This window comes from Seriola dumerili, unplaced genomic scaffold (assembly GCF_002260705.1).
Source record: "Seriola dumerili isolate Sdu_G_001 unplaced genomic scaffold, Sdu_1.0 BDQW01000025.1, whole genome shotgun sequence".
Taxonomy (NCBI): domain Eukaryota; kingdom Metazoa; phylum Chordata; class Actinopteri; order Carangiformes; family Carangidae; genus Seriola; species Seriola dumerili.
Window position 1 is genome coordinate 14,416,691 of NW_019174280.1, and position 21,838 is coordinate 14,438,528.

The window sequence follows — 21,838 nt, forward strand, 5'->3', positions numbered from 1 at the left end:
TTTTACTGACTATTCAACATAATGGAATCGTATTTAAACACATTAAATCCCCACAACAGTCATAAATTAATAATAACTCATTCAGACTTCAAGGAATTTTAAATGTTTTAGTTTCCCTCGGCCTATTAATATTGATAGCATGGGCAAACAGGAAATGGATGGTCATATTCAGTAGGTCCGAGTCATGAATGATGGATCAGGTTCCAGATAAGATGAGGATAGGGCTAGGGTCATAATTGGAAAAATAAAGAGATAGAGAATGTCCCTATGATTTTAATTTCTGAATAACCTGCACACATACCTGTTTCTTCTTAATACCATCTTGAACTTCAGCTCCCAGCTTCTTCAGCTCCTGTAGATTCTCCTCGACGTGGCCGGGAACAGTTTCTTTTCTACTACAATATCTATGCTTTTCTCTGCTACCCAAAGCATCTGCTATCCTCAATGTACTTCTCAATTCCTCTTCCATTATTTTCAGTTTGCGTACGTCCTCATGCACCCTCTCAACTTTGACCTCTGAAAATGTCAAGGGCTCCTTCGATTTCTCCTTAACAGTCCTCAGCCACTGGAACATTTTCTCAGTCTCTCTTGCAAAATCTGCATTTTTTGTGACTTTCGTTTCGCTTTCCTCAACAAAACCTTTTACTTCACACTGCAAAGACTGCAACGATTCTCGCTGCAGTGTAGCTTCCTGAAAGGCAGCAGGTTCAAACTTCAGACCAAGGCCTTCAGTTTGATGGTTACATTCTTCAGTCTGAGAGCTCACACCATCCAGTCTTTCTAGCAAGGCATAAAGACTTGTGATTTTATCTATGGCACCTACTTCTTTGTCTGACTTCAGTCTGACCAGCTTCTCTTTAACAGACTTTAACTCTGAGTCCAAACTGGTTAATACTCTGTTGTGTTCAAGTAGAGTTTTTAGGCAATTATCTAGGTGTTTTATTTTCTGATCGTTTCTCCTCTTCAGCGCGTTGTGGAGACCGACCAGCTGCTGTGTCTCCTCAGCTCTGTATTGCTGACCTCTACAGAGGAACCCCTGATTTTTGCCATAAAGTTCTCTCACAGCAGGGCTAATGTGGAACAAACTTTCATTAATACTTCTGTATTCATTAATTAGACAAACAACTTCCTCCTCTCTAAAACTGATAGTCTGCTTCTCTAGATTGTCAAACTGCTCCTGAAGCTCCTCCAGTGCATTGCGAGTAATATCGAAGAAAGTGCTGAACTCTTTTCTCTCCAGGATTATTTGTTGGACTCTGTCTTTTTTCTCTTTGGCTAGAGCTAGGATGGCGTTGTACTGCTGAGGCAGGGCATTAAGCCTCTCATCTAGGTAGCAATGGTCAATCTCGTTCAGAGTACGGAGGATCTCCTGGCCTATTCTTTGGACGATAAGAAGGAGGTTCTCATATTCTGAAGCTTGTTCTAGGACATTTTGAAAGTTAGAAAGTTGCGTTTGCAATTCTACGTTTTCATCAACGTTGCTTAAATTGATTTCTGGGAAGGTGATGGCATCTGCTCGTCTCAACCATTGGCAAGTCTTGTCCAGGTCAACCTGAAAGTACTTCCTGGAGGTTAAGGCTTTCTCTAGGTCTGTGAGACGCTGACTGGTCTTCTGGAGGGCGGTTTCAAAGACAGATTGTAGCTCCTCAAGTCTCGCCAGGGTCTCTGCTCTTTCTTTGTCGGTGGCATCTCTCTCCAGCTCGCGCCCTTGTACCCAGAGAGATGCCAGCTCCCTCTGGTAAGCTCGTAAGCCGCGCTGGACGCCTCGACATGCAGCAACCTGTTTGGCCAGGTCCTCAGGGAGAAGCGCTATGTGGTCATCTATCAAAGCCTTCCTCTCCTGTTGCTGTACCCAAGACAATGCTCTCCCCAAGCCTTGTAGGAACTGTGTCCTCTCTGTGAAGGCCTAGAGAGGAAGAATTACACACTGCCTATTATTTACAAATTTTTAACAGCCTGAAAAAAGCAAATACATATTTTTTCTCACAACACAAAGTCTAATCAGTAAAAACATGGGCTATTTTACAGTTTATTTCTTGGACCACCCAGTTTATTTTTTCTCCAGACCTTCAGCAAGTTACGTCCTTAAGGACTTAATTAAAAATTTCACTTGCATACATTGCAAAAAAACAGCTGTTTACCTTACTGAGGTACTTCCTCCTTTGGGCCACCCGAGCCCCCAGAGCCTCCACCTCAGTCTGGGCTTGTTCAACAAGCCCTTGAAGGCATCTCTTCTCACTCAGCCCCAGCCTGGAAGTCACAGCCTGGGCTTCGCTCACTGCCTGACCCAGCAGCTGTTGACGGGCCTCAAGTTCCACACACACACTCAGGTGGTCAAACAGGAAACTCTGGGCCAGATCGGGGGGCGGGCTGGTTTTCAGCGCAGAGGTAAGTGCAGGCCGCTGCTCCTCCACCCACTCCCGGGCATCCCTCAGCTGTGTTTCCACCCGAGCCAGATCCTCCAGTGTCTGCGCAGAGTCCTGGATCTTCTGCTGAATCAGGGTTTCGAGCTGGGCCCAGCGCTGCTCCAGGTGACCCACCTGGTGAGAGGCAAAACACAGTATAAACCTGGACAAATACTTACACTTTATGTTATTATAAATCTCCATCTTAAAATGGAGACAAAGAACTATGAGAATGGAGCTCCACCTGTTGCTTAACCAGCTCTTTGTCTAGCAAGCTGAGTCGAGGCAGAATAGCTTGTCTCTGGTCTCTGAGGTCTTCCAGAGTTGCTCTCTGCTCCTCCAGGTCGCTGGACAGCTTCCTCAGAGCCTCTAGATGCTCACTTGTACTTTCTGTGTCAGCCCTAGGTACACACAGACAGGGTTTGAGGTTCATCTGGTTTATTTAGTGTTGATATACTGTGTATATCAAATATCTACTTAGAAATGTATGTAGAGTATGTTTAAAACATGTAAACAAAAAAAGTTAGACATCACATCCTACAAAGAAAACATTGATACCTGGCGAGGTAGTCCCACTCCCTGGATACTTGGTGGAAGAGTTCCTCCACAGCGACTACACTCTCCTGGTACTCTCCACTTCGCTGCATGTCCTCCCCCCGCTGAGCCTCCAGCTCTTCAGCCCGCTGGCCCAGGTCCATCCAGCTTCTCCTAAGTCTCCTTATCTCCTCCAGAGCAGGAGACACCTGTCCATCTGTCAGCCTACCAATGGCTTCATTCAAATGGGTTACCTCAGACTGCCTCTCCTTAATCTGCTGGAGGAACTCCTGCAGGAAAGATAGCAAATGGTAAAGTTTGAGTTAATTTATGTGATGAGTCTAAAAAATTGTCTAGTTATTTATCATCAGCATACAACCCAAACACAGACCTGTGCCTTGTCCAGCTGGTTTTGTGCGATCTTCGGCTCCAGCTCTGCAGGTCTCCTGATGAGGTTCTGAAGTTGCTGCTCTGTCTCTCTCAGTTGGACCTCGAGATCTGTCTCCTGCTCCTCAATGTCCCTCCAGCTGTCTGCTACCTCCTCACAAAGCAGCATACGCTCCTCATTCTACACACAAAAACACAATGGAATCATTTCATACAAAGGATTCAGTTTTGAAACACTGAAAAACTTACCACAAATACGATCACTGAAACAGTCTTTTGTTTGAGTCGACTGACCTGCAGTTTGACCTGCTGGATAGCTCCGGCAGTCTCCCTGACCCTCGGCTCCGACAGGTCACAGGTTGAGCACACAAGTTGGAGGTAAGTGCTGGCCTGTTCCTGGAGAGTCCGCTCATGCTTCACCTGCCAAAAAAAGTGCCTGTTAATGGTCTCACAGTTTTCTTGACTGACCCTATTATCCCTTCTGGACAATCTGCGAAACTACATGTACTTTGGCCTTTTTGCTCCCTATCCAAAAACATGCAATCAAGCAAAATGTCTGTGAGATTTCGATATGACAGCCATGTATATAAATACGATTAATTCAGATATCTGTTCATAATTTCACACAGCAATAACATGTAATAAAAGAAATCAAGACAAGCATCTACTCATTTATGGTGTACCAAACTCTTGTTAGGGGGCTTACTGACCTGCTGTAGCGCCTCCTCCAGGCTGAGAGGAGGATGTGCAGGAGGCTCTGGTTCTTCCGACACAGAGGTCAGCCAGGTCTGGCACTGCTGCAGCGTGTCTTGGAGACTCACATGTCTCTGTAACTCATGGTCTAGACTCTGATACACCTGTAAGACACCGACAGATACGTTTCAGTGTATGTTATATCTGGATTCAACAAGACACGACTATATAATAAACCTTTAAGAAAGCAAATGCTACTGTAGATAAGAGAGCACACCGCTACACTATATAGCTTTAAAGTCGGTATAACGTGGCCAAACACAAAGACACATTAAATGATAAACCCCGAAGAAGTAGGTAGTTATGCAGTGTTATATTTGACAGGTGTTGAATGTGGAGGCGTCCATGCCCTCCGGGGGAGAGCGAAACAGCAAGGTCTGATTGACAGTGTTAATATGAGAGCCCGAACAAGGGGAGAAGGGGGGCACGTATTGGCAAACTGCCCAGTGTATTTGGCAAAGGCTAGAAGGTTGGCATGGTGGCAAGTGGCAGGCAGGATATTAGAGCTGCGTTGTGCTGGGACACAGTTGGCAGCCATCGTAACACTGGAGGCGCAGTTGTAGAGAAGCCAGCAGTGTAGTGGTAGAGTGTGGCTGGATCACACAATGCCAGATTGGATGTGCGAGTGGTGGTGGAGGTGGTGTCTTGGGAGGTGAGCTATGATGACAGAGTAGAGGTTGCCAAAATGACAGAGTGGAGCTGGATTAGAGGGCTCGCCAGATCTACTGAATAGTGGCGTGTGACCATTTTTTGGCTCAGGCATGAAAAAGCGAAGTTGACAGGGGATATGCGGAGATTAATATGGGGAGATTGAGTTAGTGATTTTGGCTGGTGGGGTCCGTCTGAGTACGGCTGCTGTTGAGCTCCACTTTGGCAGCCTTAATTGGTTGTGCCCTCTACACTGGCAGTGAAGGGCTGTCTTGAGAGATGGGTTTAAGTGTCAGAATGGGTTAGGATTAAGTGGATGCCTAGGCTGTTGGAATATTAACAGCACTGACATGTAAAGCGTGTGAGTCTGTGCATGCATGCATGGTCACATACACATCCATGGATGCATGTGCAAATGTGCATGTACCCAATGCACCAATATGTGTACAATGTGTAAGAACCATTTCACTACTTCAAACAGAGAATACATGTCTTTCTCAGCTGCCCCCCCCCCACACACACACACACACCCCCTCCTCCGCGTCCCCTCCCTCCCCCTTTCCTTCTCCTCCTCTTCACTCACTCTCTGTGCTGTGCTACAGATGGCAGAGTAGCTGTCTCTGGTGCCTTGCTGGTGAGCCTGGACCTGCTGTCTCAGCCTGCTCTGCACACGGTCACTGCAGCCTTGTACCAGGTGGTCTCCGCGCTCCTTCAGGCCTGCCAAGCGATCCTCAAATCCCGCTATTTCCTCCATGATGGCCTGGGGAGGACAAAGTAACCAAGTATGATCATGTAAGAGAGAGTCTCCATGGATGATATATACTGTATATGTATGACATATTTCTGTCCACTGGTCAATGACACAGGAGGTCAGAACAGCCCGACGCCACAGAGTGAGGTCACTCAGGGTGTTAAACAGGCCTGAATGGATGAATTTGAAAGAAGATGAAATTTGCAGCGGGACAGCTGCTTTGTGAATTAGGATTCAGCTCTTGTGGATTTCAAACACAAAGTCAGTCACAGACTAAAACAGAAATTCATGCTGAAGCTTAATTGTAATGTTTCTTTTTAAATATATTGTTTATACATCATTAAATCGATATATCATTTTTTTTCTTTAATCAAAATTAATTAGAAATTTGATCCGAAATGTAGCTTCTCACAATTATCACCTCAACCTGAAGTCGGCCATTAAAATCCATTTAAACAAAACACACAGATAACCATATTTGCCAGTTGTACCCGAATGCAGTATAAACCCATATTGTATGATTTGAATTCCCCAGGATTGGTCATATAGTAATGTTTATAGAGCAACAACAGTAACAATAGCTTGCTAACAGCCAAAGTGTAAAAAAAGTTCGGCAAACAACGGCAAAAATAAAGTCAAGTAATGCGATTGGTTACCTTGTGCCTCGCCAGCTGCTGAGTGGCTGCTTCCAGGCTGCCGCCCACTGTGGGGTCTGGAGTCACCATTCTGCTGGACATCTGGAGCAGCCAGCGCTCTACCTCCTGGAGTTCATTGTGGTAAGCTTCCTGTTCCTTCACCTGGCCTTCCAGATTCTCCACGTGAGTCTGGATCATGCGAGAGCACACAAACACAGGACAAATATACTGATTACTTTCAGCCTATGCATCAAACTATTACAACCTCCTTCACACTGAGTTATATGATCTTTATCTGTAGTACATCTGACTTATTCTAAAGATTAAAAATCCTTCTTAAGCCTTCTCTTGTCCATATTACAAGAGTTACATGTAATCAAAAAGTGAAATTGTTAAAACATTTGTACATTATTGTACAACATCTATATATTATAACTACATCTGAGCACAAGTCCTCACCATGGCTCTTTTACAGAGTTCAGTGTAGTCCCTTTGTAGTCTGTTCATTTTGTCTCTGATGGAGGGGTAGTGGACAGAAGCCAGTAGAGCGTCTCCCTTCTCCACCACTGACCTGACGGATCCATCGTGGGACTGAACCATCTGCAACAGAGCCTGCGGACACAGACAGATAACACCTATCTTTTGTATCTGGTACAAAGTAAAGATCATCCTTTATGTGAGTAGGTATGTTATGTGAAGCTACTATTCTTCTATTATATAATTGCGTATTACTTCGGATTGTACTGTAAGTGTTTTTGGATTTCTTTCTACCAATGGGTTCTAATGTAATGTCAAACATTTTCCAAAGCACACCATGGGTATTTATCAATATAAAAGGAAAGGTATACTCCGGAAAATGATCGGCAGTTATGTAAAGTATATTCAATTTCAGAGTTAATGGTCTAAGCCATGCAAGTACACTCAAGTGCTCCATTAAGCTAATAATATTCAGTAAGGTGTTGCTGCCATTTGGACCCACCCAAGTGCAAAATTACTGAATGCTGCATTAATGCAATGACCTGTAGGGCTTTATACTCATTTTAATTAAAATATAGTACAGTCAGATAGAGAAGGAAAGACTCAGAGATTACATAGTTGCTATACCTTATACTTGGCCAGCTGTGCTCTCCGTTGATACAATTCAGCCTTGGGCTCCACCGGGGTGTTAAGCAAAGCTCGGGTCTCCACCAACCACTGGGCCTGAGCCTTGTACCGGTCCTGGAACTCCTTGGCTAAAAGTAATGCCCGCTCTAGAAAGCTGTGCTCCTGCCTCAGTCCACCTGCGAGCTCCTCCAGCTGGGCAAGACGAGCCTCTACCTCTCCTCCCAAACTCTCAGCTCCAGCCTCATCCAGGAAGCCTGCTGCCTGCTCTGCCCGCTCCCTCAGAGACTTCAGGAAACTGTGGCCATGTTGGAGCTCAGACTGGAGAATCTGGGTGAAAGAGAGCAGAAATACAACTTAGCACTGGTGCTGTTACAGTGTTATCACCATTCCTTTATACTAAAGATGAGCCGGGGCATTTTACACACAGCTGAGTTAAAGGAAAAAATGCAAAAGCTTGTTTTCTTGTCTATAGTGATGTACCAAAATAAAAGTATATATGCTCTACCATAAGGAAATCCTACTATCATAGTTGCCATGACTTTGAGGTTAACATTCAAACACAGAATCACTGATTTCTTTGTCCTTCACCTTCTGTGCTGCCCCAGTCACCCGGACCAGCCTGGCAGTTTGTTTGAAAGGCTTTGAACCCATCAGGTAGGCTGACACCTGCATGGTGAGATGTGGAGAAGACTGGGAGGTCATGGTGTGGAGAAACCACACTGAATAATATGAAAGAAGGACCCAATTATAAGGAACCTTAACAGGCAGCAGTAGCCACAGGGGTTTCCAGGGCAACCACAACACACACCACATACACACACAGACCTCCACTCGATGGGACATCATCTAGCTTTCATCATCAGTCTATTATTGCTTGAGTAGAGAGTAGCTTCACAGTGCAACAACCCCAGATCTCCAGCTACTCCTGTTTAATATATACTATAACAAGAGCCGTGTCTGTCTGCACACACCCATATTTGCCTTTTAATATGAAGCTCCAGGCTCAGGCATGTTCATCATTCCAGTAACAATGACAATGTCCCTGCTTTATGACCTTAATAAGAGACACTCACTATATTGCAATTCCATACAATTCTGTGTGATTGACTAAAACAAGAACGTCTGTGGTGATTGCCATTAGTAGTAGATTCAGTTCAGTACGAATCCTCGTCTCTACTTCACATCAACAATTATCTGCTCTTCACACCTCACACCTGACGCCCTGTGGAGTATCCTTCTTAGCGGTTCTGGTTGTCTACGTGTTAAATTGAAATTGTAAGATCGTGTTGAAACTGGCAGTTAGTAAGTACTCCACAAATAGTTATCCAGAATTTGATTTGCTCCATATTGTGCGTTGTAGATCCAAGACTATTGTAAGAACCATTAAAACCTCTGAAAGTTGTTGATTTGTACTTGGACACAGCTCCATTCAGCGTCTACTTGTTCCATCAAGAACAACATAATAACTCAGTGGATTTGGTTAAATGTGGCTATTGATGGAAGGATGGAAACCTGCTTGATGTCATGTCATTAAATATCTACTCTACGTGCAGCCAAAACTACACTGCAATAATGGTCAATACAGTCAGTGCAGTCTGGTGAACACACATCGCACCCTTTATTCTGTAAACTGTCTTGTACCATGTCAACCCCAATTATCCATGTCAAGTGTCTTGTGCACCCGCTGTATATGATGAGCACTAGCGATTCTATTTCTTATTCTGCATGAGTTCTCATACTCCATTATCTACTGTAATACATCTACTGTAGCACTGACAACCATGTCCATCGTTATCATTATCTACTCACAGAGGGAGGACATTGCTAAGGTGACCCTGTGAGCAGTTTATGGGCTCTGCTGTCAGTGTCTCTCCATCTTGAATGCATGAACTGTAGCAAAACTGCACCATAAAACCAGTACGTTGTATTCTGCGCAGTATTCATGGTTAAATTATGAAGAGCAATAACTTTGATTTTTTTCTGTTCTGTTGCTGTTTGTAATGCCAAAAGCATGTATTATTTATGACAATAATTAAGAAATAACGTGGTCCAATTCACCTTCACCTTTGGAGAAAAACCATGACTGTGTGCGTTTGAAAGCAACAGGGACTTTAGAAATGCCCTTGAACATTTATGAAGTGCCCGTGAAATTAAAACTCTGAATGGGGGAAGGGAAGGGGTTGCTTAATTAGGAGAAGGAGAAAGCCTTTTCTCTTTTGCATTTTGCATTTTGCATTTTGCATTTTGCCTTGTTTACAATGTTTCCTGGAGCTTGTGAGTGGGAGACGCTTTTTGGAACACTCAAGGTGAAAAAAAAACCACTGAATGAATAAAAAAACAACAATTAATATCTTGGAAAAAATGAAATAAAAAGGTTAAGATGCACTGGATGGAGACAAAGTGGGAAAATGTAATCATTTTAAATACACAAAGCTACTAAGATTGCCCATTTCAAGGGGACAAATGATGCCCTCTGACAAAATGTATATATCTCACCATGCTACTTTATTACATTACTAAAATTTTCAAATATCTTAATGAAGTCAGAGCATATTACTGGTTGATGAGGTCCATCAGTGCTGTCGGACTCACGCTTTTACAGTTACAGCCCAGGATCAAATGAGGTGCAAATCCAACTAACGGCCCTTGACACAACTATTGACTACTGGTCTTTGTGTCAATGTATAATCATCTCACTTTGGGAGAATGAGTAAGCGATGGAGCATTCGTGTGTTATCTGCAGTGCTGGAAGGACACATGTGGTGACAGCATGTCTTCAGTCCCTATGCAGCGACAGAGCATCGATCCCAGACAGGGATTACTGCAAAGCCCACACCAGATGATCTATTGTAAACGTCTACGCGTGTGTCTGTGAATGCGTTTCTGGGTTTGTGTGTGAAGAAGACAAAGAGAAACGAGATGTAGCGATAGATTAAAAAAAAAACTGAGGTGGAAAAAAATGTGAGAAATCACTGAGGATTCATGGACTTGGGAGTTTGCTGCAGCTTGTTAGTTAGTACTTTGGATGGGTTTTATGGTATGAAACGAGTGATGGAGGAGAGAAGTGTGTGTATGTGTGTGTATGTGTGAGATGTGAAGCAGTAAGGGCACTGCATCAATTACAGTGTCTGTGCCAGCAGGCTCCTGACACTGGCGCTTCTTCATCCTCTGCTTCACAGTGGGAGGTCTCTCCCTGCTACTACGCTTCCTCTAAAGCAGCACCCGCTTTGTCTTCATAAAGAGCCGATCAATACACACACAGTCCAATCCCCTACACACTCAATACGAACTGTGCCAAATAAACGTTAAATGACGATTTTTTTTTTTTTTGTATTGTACTCTGTGCATGTTCCAGCAGGGCTTCCTCCTGCTAATGCCCATTTGACACAAAGAGCACACAGAGAAACTTTTACAATTTTGCTATTAAAGCAAGTTTCTTTAAGTGAGAGCACTATCCAAATATTAAAGGTAGACTGACTGCTTTGCTAGTTTTCCAGATAGTTCATGCATATTTTACTTGCCAGGCATATTGTGGCTGCCAAAGAAACCTGTATACTTGATGCTATAAGCAGATACCATATGTTGCTTGGCAGAAAACTAGATTGCAAACAGACAGTTTTGCTGGCTTGGATATTGGACTCAGATGGGTTTGTGATCAACTTCTCTTCTATAAACCAAAGACTTGCTAACTCATCATTTTGCCGTAGTAATTCCCAGCATCTGTGCTGATTTATTGCAACCTGTTCAGGAACGCATATTAAGCGCAGTATTGCACCTTGTATCCAAATGCCTCACTGACAAAAGGAGGTTGAGCTTTGTGACTGTGAAATTCAAACAATCTACTACATGTCTAGGTAAATAGATCAATACCTCTAGTTTTTTCATCTTCTTCTCCATGGCGACCCGGTCCAGAGGTTCAGAAGTATCTGTTAACACCGTGAAGCTTTTCTGAGTCGAGCTGAGCCAGTCAGTGAATGACATGCAAAGATTTTCCGCCTCTTCAATACTCTTCACCTCCTCCTGTAGCTGCTTGATGGTGTCCTGAAACATTATTGGACAAAAGGTCAGAGGAAAAGTTAAATAAATGTAGGATTTTAAAGGATTATTGCAATATATGGTGTTTATACAGTTCATTCAGTTGCAATGCAGACAAAAGATGTTTCATGGAGACAGTCACTATTATTAGATTTTTTTCCAAAAACCCCTGAGGCCTATATATGGTCTTACTGGTTATAGACTTAACCACATGACTGATATATTTACAATATATGTGATATTTAATAAATAGCCAAATAAATAAAAAACATTTAAATATAATGTAGTCATTACTTGGGTGCTAGTGCACCCCTATCATATCCTCATATTATTTCATCATATGAACATGAAGGTGGATAACTTTTTTTCTTTTTGTTTCTGAGGTCAGAACTGTTGTTAAAGTCAGGGGAATAACCAGGAAACATGGAGTGAATTTCTTTCCTTTTAAGGTGTGAGATGTGCCCCAGCCGTGTAACATTGGCCACCAAGGACCAAAATCTCTCTGATCAGCCATCAAAACAGAAAATATCTGTTTCCCCCCTTTCTCTTTCATCTCCTGAATGTCAATAGCTTCACAACAAGGTGGAGAGGGGCTTTATGTTTTTGACGCATTATCCACTTGACTGAGATTTTGAGTCAATAACACCATGAGGATGGAGAGGGTTTCTTGCAGGTTTGACACATTATTCACTCAACTTGCAAATCCTGTGGTGAGAACCTCCAATTAGCTGATAGTGCTGAGTGCACACCTTTTCTGACTAGACAGAGGTAATAGCTTCCCACCTCAAGCCCATATGGCCCCCACTTCACACAGAATAATCACAGACATCCATGGTAGGCGAGGGATGTTGTGTGTCTGCGTGCATGTGTGTCGGCATGACTTAAGTATATGCACGCTTTAGTCAATTTTGAGAGGGGAAGGAAGGGGTGTGGGTATAACAGAAACAGAGAAACAAAGTGAGGGAGTGACAGGGAGACACACATGCACACACATACTCAGATGTGTTACTGAAGGTGTAAAAATCAATGCAGTGCAGGCAAAGCTTCTCCACTCCTGGTGCCGGGTGTGAGATTGCCTTCTGTAGCGTTTAATTACAGCCTTAGCCCCAGACCAGAGGAGCCCCATTGATTTTCCTTTAGTCCCCCCCAGAGGAGCAGACAAATAGAGAGGCTAGATCTGAGTATACAGAGCAACACAGGCTGGGCTCACAGGCATAACTCCAAAAGCTACTTCAATGGGGTGTTACAGAAACAAGGACCAAAGTTGCACTGGAGTGAATTCCATGGTGAGAGAGCATAACCATGTGTGAAAAAGCGCACTGCAGGCAGAGACCCCGATGGCAATACACACGAATTCACATTTTCATCGTGTGTTCATGTTTTTGTATGTGATTGTGCGCTGCTGGTGACGCTATAAACTTATAAAATAAAAAATGCAATTGTTTCAGCAGTGAATTGTGCTGTTCACTCCTTTTTAAAAAAAAATAGTTTCAGTCAGCACCATTAGACCTACAGGAGACACTGTCACTAACTGATAACTTCAGTAGCTAGGAAGCTCATCCTTTTCACAATGGGCAAGTGTCAGATTTAAATGAACTTAAATAAATCAATCATTTTAATGTCATTAGGGATTACTGTTATATACTGATAGGTGGTACTGAAAAAAATATGATATAATATTAAATAATACAAGGCCATTGCCCCTTTCAATGTTTCAACATATCTTGTCCAATATGATTATGACGCAGATATTAACTTGCATTTTATGTGTTTTTTTTAAAAGGTCTTAAAAAGTCTTAAAATTCCCTGAACAAAACCTTTCATAAACCCTGTAATATTCTGCTACTCATGATGACAGGTAGGTCTTGAACAGGAAAATCTTTGGTAGACAGGAAATTCAGTATTGTATTTGTCCGACAGCAATGTTTTAAGTTATTCTTCCTGACCACCAGAAGCATTGTTAATATAATAATATAAATAGTACTGTTCAGCATTGATACTACAAAGAGTAAGTATAACTAGCTGATAACACGGGTAATTGTATCCTCTACATGCTGTATGGCATCAGAAAACCAGAATATGTCACAAAATATTTATACAACTGTAATTAACATTTGTAAGCTTTGAAAAAATGAAAGAAGAAGAGGATTCAAACTTCTATCCACAGACACTATTAAGAAGTATCTCACATCTGGCTCCTATGTTTAATTGCCAAAAAAAAAAGAAAAAAAAAAGAGCATGAACAGCTGCGTATTTGATATAGATTAGTCTGAACATAGATGTCAACAGAATAAACAAAAAGGGAACTTGTAATTTTCATTCTTAAACTCTCTGCAATGAGGCGCTTCGACAGGTAAAGTAGGTCTCGCTTACACGTGAACATGATGTCTATCTTTTGGGAAAAAACTGATTCTAAATAACAAGAGTAGTTATTGCAAACAAAAACAGTTATGTTTGTAAAGACTGGGAGAACTTATCAAATTAATAGCACATATACAGGTATGACCTCATGAATCACTGAACAGCCGACAGTGTGTCTTACCTGTATGTTGAGCAGCAGAGAATGGTAGCGGGCGGTGAGCTGGGTGGCGGTAACACTAACACGACTACTGATGTAGGTTTCCTCCAGAACCTGCTGCGCCAGAGAGGAGAGGCCATCGACTTCTCCCTGCCGAGCAAGCACTGCCTCGAGACACCCCTGTTCACAAGAGACATGGAGATGTGTATGAATTATTATTAATATTTTAGTTAACTCCAGTGAAAATTATAAATGTTTTTTTTTAAAGAAACATAAATAAATATCAACAAACACTGGAGAAAAAAAAAGAATTATAACATTAAATCACAAACATCAAGATATTGGGGAAAAGGGTGTGTGTGCATGTGTGTGCGTGTGTGTGCGTGTGTTTACGCGTGTGCGCCTGTGAGTGTATCCCTCTAAATGCAGGGAAGGAAAACACTGAGACTGTCTGACATCCTGACTCTGGCAGGAAGTGTGCTCCTGAGGGAGGAGACCCGGCAGGAAAATACTCTGTCCACTGCTGTTTTCCTTCAAACACATGCTGTGAATGGAGTGTATGCTTAAGTTAGAAAAGTGATGTATTGCGGTGCTAGGCCCTGGGATACCTCATAACTTTTAATTTTCAAAGAGAAAATCTATTTGCCTTGGATACTGTTGCAGTTGAGTTTTGCGTGAGTAAACAGGTGGGTATGTTGCTTTGAGATGTCTGGATATGACTGACAGCGAAAAGAGTAATCTTAATCAAAGACAGCACAAGGAGGTGCACAAGGATTTATTCAAAGCCACTGGAATTTAGTTAGAAGTCCTGTAGGTAAAGGGTGAGCTTTTTGTTATTCTTCTTTTATTGAAGCGTCCGTGTAGTCTACAGTATAATCGCTGCATCTGTCATATTTAGAGCACATATTTTATATGAAATTAAAGTCCATTTGCAGAAACCATGTCTCTCCCTGACCTGGAGTTTCTTCAGCTGAGTCTCCTTGTTGCCTCTGTCTGACCTCCGATGACGTCTGATGTTTGCCACCCTCTCCATCTCCTCCAGCCACTGGGCCAGGCTCAGGAACTTTTGGCCCATCTGCCTCAGTCTGGTCAGTGTGGAATTCAGCTGAGTTTGAGTCTCCTCCAGGCGGCCCTGGTAGGCCCCCCACTCTCTCTGAGCGGTGTCCAGGGCTCGGTCCTCGATCTGTGGTATACCCCAAGGGATTACTCTCTCTCTGCTGGTGAGCACAGAGGAGAGCAAAGACTGGCCATTTGAGCAGCGATCCTGCAGGAGCTACGAGGGGAACAAGCAGAAACAATGTGACTGAAGAATCTGAAGTGGTTCAGTTGCCAAAAGGGCCAGGTGTTAAAGATTTATGCATTAGCCTCAGGAGAGATCGGATGTCAGTTTTGTGTATAAGAGTACAAAATAATCTGAGGAAACTCTCCTTACATTTGTACACTCTGTTCATGAAAACATTACCCCACAGTATTAATACCTGTAGCTGTTGCAGTGTCTTCTCCAGTATATCCACGTTTCCCTCTGGATGGGACAAGGAGGCGAGCGAGGCCTGTTCCTGCTCCAGCCAGTCCTCAAACACATGTAACCCCCTTTGATACTCCTGATGGACCAGCACTAGTCCCTTGGCCTTACTGACTGCATTCTGCAAAACAACAGGTTGGAGACATTACAGGAACCCATTAAATATTACAGGAGCACAGGACAGTGTTATTTTGTCATCACAAACAATAACAACAATAATTTTTACAATATGTAACTCACAAAAATGTAAAGGGTTAAGAGAGGTGGAGCGTAAAGCAGAACACAATATTCAAAAGCGCAGTCTGAAAGTGCAGTTATAAAACTTTGCCTCATTACTGAGATTTGAAACTGAACAGAATGACAACATTGTTTATCTTTGTCTTTGACTTTCTATTAAAACATTGAAATAAAATATGTAATGAATTCTAAATGATTATTAGAGAAGTTACTAAAATGTAAAACATGCAGGTCACACACGCAAATAATTTTGTGGGAATATGATTGATATTTATAAAACAACATGAAGTAGGCGTTCAGAGAAACATTTTCAATACTAGAATTACCCCCTTGCGGTTGTATGCCTCCACCAACTTGCTAAGTTGTAGGATACATGGTCACAATCTCGCCTTCCTGAGTTACAGCATTGAATAATGGCCCGAAGTGTTTTGCAGAACATTATGATGTCACAGTGAAGTCGACCTTTGACCATTTGGATAGAAAATGTCGTCACTTTATACTTTTATCCTATTAGACATTTGTGTTAAATTGTGTCATTATTAGTGCATGCATTTTTGAGTTATAGCCAAAAAACATGTTTTGTGAGGTCACCGTGAGCTTGCCCTTTGACCTACTTTGTTCATCCTTGAGTCCAAGTGACGGATGGACTGACACCCCGAAAACATAATGCCTCTAGCCCTGGCTGTCGCAAGCGCAGAGGCAGAACAATCATTCATTATTCAAATGCCTGCAGAGAAAAAAATGAAACCGTATGTCGTGGGTAAGTACCTTGGCCTTTTCTTTGAGGGTGTTGTATCTACACTGCAGCTGCTGCACCTCCTGCTGGGTAGTGTAGTGTTCAGCCATATTGGACCCCTTTGTGGCAATGGTCTCCAGAGGACTGCTGTGACTCAATACTTCTTCATAGAGAAGCTGGAGTGAAATAAAAACACATGCACACACTCACTGTTGTTTATCTATCTCCACTGGGAGGCTCGGGGATATAAATGTTTGGGTGGTGTGCCAAATCTTTTGGAAGAACATAAAAAATAAAGAAAAGCTGGATAAACATGGAGACTCTGTAAATAAGTGTAAATGCTTCAGAAAACAGCAAAGTAGAGTTTAACATCAAAGGCTTTTTTTAAGGCCAGCTGTTGTTAGCAAGATGATACCTTGGTTTTTCCCAGGTTAGCGGTTTTGTCTCTCATCTCAGAATATTGTCTGTCTGAGCAGCTCAGTGTCTCCTCCACGCGGTCCATCCACAACACAAACTGACCTACATCTTCCTGATAGCTGGTCCATTGCGACAGAGCACCCTCCAGTTGACTGTGAAAATCAACATAATGACGTTAACACACAGGCAACAAACAGACAAATGGACAGATGCTTCCTACAGATGCAAACAGTTTAATTTAATTGTCCCTTTAACCTTTCAACTGATTGAAATCCATCAAGTGAAACTAGACAGTTCCCTGCCCCATTTATCAACTGTCTGACAGATTGATCGGGTCATGATCACAACCTTTTACACTGAATGGAGGCAGAGAGCAGGGAATCCCATGAGTCCTTGAGGTCCTGGATCTGTTTGCGAATCACTGGGACGCCCTCAGCCGAAGTGTTTCTCTGGACAGCTTCTCCCCGCGTCAGCAGCATCTTCAGCTGGATCTCCCTTTCCTGACGTGCAGCCAGTAAAGCCTGCAGACAAAGAAATGCATCAAGGTTTTCAAGAGAGAAGTTAATTAGTTGATGATCACCAACAATCTACAGTATGTGTTCCTGTTGGTGTGGTGCTCCATACTAAAATTTGAATTATTCCTCAGTGTAAAGACGCTGCTGTAGCTCTACCCTTTGTATCTGCTGCGTTGCTATGGTTACACTACACAAAAACCCAAACTGACCATTACTGCACTATCTTGACCTTTATTATCCAGGGCAAGAATGAACATTCAATAATTAAAACGTGATTATTTTTTTTATATAGCGTGTGTAGTCTTTACTTTTAGACATTTAAATACAATGTCTCTTTATGTGACGCCAGATTTCCCTGCTGACTCAATGCGTCCAAAATTGGACATGACTATGGACTGTTTAAGTATCAGAACTGTTCCAAGACCTGATTTTGAGACAATGAGAGTTTCCTTAGTCCAATCGCTGAAAATCATGGTGTATTCTTTTAAGGGATCCCACACCCGTAGTCTCCCCCCTTACTTCCAGCTGTAACATCCGGTCCTCCAACACGCCCTTGTCAGTGGTGGTGGAGATGCAGGTGTTGAGGACCCTCTGAGCTTCACACACCCAGTCCTGCAGCTCTTTAAGACCCTGAGAGAATAGGCGGTGTTCCCCCACGATACGTTCAATCCTGGAGGCTTTGTCCTTTAAAAATCAGAGCACAGCACTGTAAACGCACTCTTTCAAACCTTACAAGTTTGCAGCGATGCAGCGGTTTCCGGTGCACAAAAACAGTATCTTCATATTGTTCTGTTTGTATTTGAAATCACATTCTTGTTTTCCCTCACAGGCGTCTCCGGAGACTTTCCCACCCTCACACATTACAGCACAGTACATCTTCAGCATCTGTGTAACTGTAGGGTGGAGACAGGCAGAGCTACAATAACAATCTACAAGGGGCAATTTCAAATGATTTCATTCCTGTTTCCATGTCTGGCCGGGAAGAGGACCTAAAAATAGCGCTCCACTAGTTAGGCGGCAAAGTAAATAAATCCCATTCATCATTGTTGGGGCACTCTCACTGTCCTGAGGTAAGAGAACGGTGCTTGGTGGTCAGTGTAATGTTTTGTTCTACACTGTACCAAATTAATCATGAGAGTGTGACCAATCTAATGAGAGCTTCGAAAAGGTCAGATTCTCGAGCACTGTCACATTTCAGTTCTGGCATTTTAGAAGTGCTTGATTGGACAAAGGTAAGCTCAACAGCCTTGGCCTTTTTTACGTTGATGAGGCCGCCGCCATGAAGACCTTTTGTTGAAAGATTACTGTACTCAGGTAATTTACTCTGGATATGGAGACACTCTTGGATGCCGTATTTTCACATGAGGCAACAGCGATGTGCAACTGGGGAATAATGCATGACACAGCAAATTACACAGCACAACATTAAACAACATGGGCTGGATAAAAGGCTCCATAGTTTTTACCTGTAACAATACATGAATCAAGCAGGGCATATCTCAGCTTGCTGCAGCATTTCTCAGACAGAGACACAGATCAGTAGACAAGAGAGGGGGAGCACAGGGGTTACAGGGTGGGGGCGGTTTTACCTTGGTTAAGTTGCTGAGGGCTAGGTACTGTGCTGACAGTTGGGATACACGGTGGACGAAGCCCTTGCCAGCTGCTTGTCCCTCCCATAGACGGTGAGCTCTTTCCCTCAGCCTGCCCAGCTCTGCCTCCCGACTCGCTATCTCTTCCAGTACACACTGGGCCAGTATGAAGCAGGAGGAGGAGGAGGAGGAGATGGTGGAGTAGAGATGAAGGAGCAATAGGATGTAGGGGAGCACAGTCGGGAGTGCGGGGTTAAAAGTGACAGATTGGAAAGGATGGTTGCGTGTAAGCACCATAAAATTTTGAGTCAAGGGGAAAATGAAACGACAAAACAAAAAAAACAAAAAAAAAAATGGTGTTTTTCATGGAACCGGAGACAGAAAAGGGAGGAGGGATACAGGGTTGGGTTAACATGTCACAAGAAGAGACAGAACAACAATAGCACATCAAAATACACGGATAAAGACAAGGGAAAAGAACACTGTAAAAAAAGAGCATCAGCAGTATTTCACTTGATGTTCGTTTTTAAATAGAAATATGGTTATTCAGTTAGACACCACAGCACAGCACAGGGAGTGGAGACAAGCCTGATAAAATAAATGCAAAGACGGGGGGGGGGTACGTATGTGAAAAAGTAAAGAGGATTTTGCCAACACAGGTTCAGACACTGAAGCCTGCATGTATTGTATTGTACTTCAGGTGCTGGGGGAGAAATGTAATTGCTTGCAGGGCCAGACAAAAGGCAACCAGGAGAAGTGCTACAGCAGGCGACAGAGTAAATACAAAAATAGCAACAATGATAAGGGCAGAGCTTTGAGATGGGCTTGATATATTTTTCTCTCCTTTGTCAGTTTTATCTTTTTAACGCTCCGTGCCTCTCTTCCTTTTTTGTCTCTGCCAGACATGGCAGAGGCTGTTATCGCATCCTGAAAAGGGCCTTTTAGCCACGCAGCGCTTCAGCTGTGACAGAAGGAGAATTAATTAGATTTCTGGACTTTTCCTCTGACTATTGTGTCAAGACGCTGCTCTATTTTGATCCTGTGGTGCTCGACAAATGTAATTAGGTCCTTCTCTTCTCCCAGCTGATTTCAGATTGTACTTTAGGGATCCATATCTGATGGAGAGCTACAACTATTTAGTGTCCTTGGAAAATCTACTTAATATTCAATTTATGGTGTAATGCCAGGGTTTACTTGAGTGAGGAGAGGAAATGAGAGAATGTCTGTGATAGCAGCTGAGGAGAGAACTGTAAAAGGCGCACTCTCAGTATGACATAATGTAATTTAAAAGAAAATGGATCCTACAGGATGGATTAAAATGTCCTGATGTATTGTGAAACATATTGCCTAAGGAGTGGCTATAAAAGACTGTAAAAATTAACAGCTGGCCACATGAATAACCACAAAAATGATAGGGGAAATGTAATTTTAAGAGAGCCGTGGTGTTCAGCTGTGAGGAACCAGAAATCTTCAGGTTAATGAATCCCAGACAGGGTGGAACCATAACTCACGGATCCAAAATACCTGTAGTTTGCTGAGCTCCTGTTTTTTGGCTGGAAGGTCGTGTAGCCGAGCACTGCTCTCCTGAACTCTGACCTCTGTGCTGTTGAGCCAGTCCTGCAGAGGCTCAGCACTGGCCTCAAACTCTGTCATCTGGGACTGCAGGTTCTGGAAATATGATACGTAATTTTTCAAATACAACTAGAAAAGCAGTTATTCGTTTGTTTGTTTGTTATTAGAAAATTAGGAAAAGTAAGCATTTTAATGCTAAAATGAAATTCAGACTGTAGTAGCATATCAAATCCACATTGGTATCTCTATTTGTTTACCCTCTAAAATACTTTATATGCACAATAAATCTAATTAAACCAAATCAGTACCATAACAATGTTAATAAAGAGGTAGAGAGCAGGAAAACAAACAAAAACATGGACATGCGGGGCGTCGTGTAGCGTAGTGGTTTAAGCAGGCGCCCCATGTGTAGAGGCTACAGTCCTCGCTGCAGTCGGCCCCGGTTCGAATCCCGCATCGGACGGCCTTTCACTGCATGTCATTCCCCCTCTCTCTGCCTCCCCGTTTCCTGTCACTCTCCACTGTGCTGTCCATTAAAGGCATAAAAGCCCAAAAAAATATACTTTAAAAAAAAAAAAAAAACATGGACATGGACTGTATACAAGTACTAAGTCTGCATTCATTTAAACATCCACACCACAGAGTTAAACTTTATTTAACCATATAGTCCCTCTGAGATCCAGATTTTCTTTTCCAGGGCAGACCATGGAAAGCAGCATCCAAACTAAAGTTAAAAGTTAACAAACCTTGAGTGCATCCTCCCTCATCTGCAGGTTATTCATCAGGCTCTTCCAGTCGTCTCTCGCATTCGCCACCTTGGCCTTGATCCCCTCCACTCTGTCTCTGGACACCACAGCCATCAGCAGCTCCCCACTGGCTCCTACTGTACTCAGCCTGGCCTGGCCATGCTCCCTGTCACTCAAGAACTCCTGTGGGGATACACAGACAAAGACAAAGGGACTGTGACTATTTAACACATACACATACACAAAGGAAGGAGGGTGTGAAAGTGAAAGGAGGGGAAAAAAAAAAGAAAAAGAAATGGACTGAATGACAACCTCAAACTTCTTTTTGTCTTCCACTTCTGATGCAATGGCTGATGGGTAACTGAAACCAATATGGCCATAGACACAGATTTTTTTTTCAGTGCTCCAGAGTCTCACTTTACACTGTCAAAAGCAGTAATTAGACTGAGTCATTACTAATTCCATATGCGTGGGCTGAGGAGAGGGGGGGTGGGGGGGGTGAGGGATGGGGGGGTGACCCTGGGAGGCAATCACAGATAAGGAAAGGCAGTGAGCCTGAAATATGTTGGTTTTTACATAGCTCCTCCATACCCACCCACAAAACACACACACACCCACCCCTCCCTCAGAGCTGAGCTGATGACAGTAGCGCAGCAGGGACTACTCCACCATCTGTGCAGTCAGCACATCACTTACACACACTACAGCGCAACACACACACACACACACACACA

The 21,838-nt window shown here is 43.0% G+C and overlaps 1 protein-coding gene across 1 annotated transcript in view; it reads right to left on the minus strand.

The window, feature by feature from the left end:
* Positions 1-21,838, minus strand: part of LOC111236785 (nesprin-1-like) — a 126,091-nt gene that overhangs the window by 48,775 nt on the left and 55,478 nt on the right. Inside the window, exons 56-77 of the mRNA XM_022765644.1 lie at positions 21,105-21,287; positions 20,311-20,454; positions 18,787-18,942; positions 17,717-17,881; positions 17,031-17,203; positions 16,681-16,834; positions 16,298-16,441; positions 15,249-15,413; positions 14,726-15,043; positions 13,795-13,950; positions 11,088-11,258; positions 7,218-7,544; positions 6,573-6,725; positions 6,135-6,302; positions 5,311-5,487; positions 4,037-4,183; positions 3,621-3,746; positions 3,331-3,507; positions 2,964-3,229; positions 2,650-2,806; positions 2,142-2,540; positions 302-1,906 (exon numbers count right to left, since the gene is read on the minus strand). Coding sequence (XP_022621365.1) covers positions 302-1,906; positions 2,142-2,540; positions 2,650-2,806; positions 2,964-3,229; positions 3,331-3,507; positions 3,621-3,746; positions 4,037-4,183; positions 5,311-5,487; positions 6,135-6,302; positions 6,573-6,725; positions 7,218-7,544; positions 11,088-11,258; positions 13,795-13,950; positions 14,726-15,043; positions 15,249-15,413; positions 16,298-16,441; positions 16,681-16,834; positions 17,031-17,203; positions 17,717-17,881; positions 18,787-18,942; positions 20,311-20,454; positions 21,105-21,287 — 5,631 coding nt within the window. The remainder of the gene's footprint in view (positions 1-301; positions 1,907-2,141; positions 2,541-2,649; positions 2,807-2,963; positions 3,230-3,330; positions 3,508-3,620; positions 3,747-4,036; positions 4,184-5,310; positions 5,488-6,134; positions 6,303-6,572; positions 6,726-7,217; positions 7,545-11,087; positions 11,259-13,794; positions 13,951-14,725; positions 15,044-15,248; positions 15,414-16,297; positions 16,442-16,680; positions 16,835-17,030; positions 17,204-17,716; positions 17,882-18,786; positions 18,943-20,310; positions 20,455-21,104; positions 21,288-21,838) is intronic.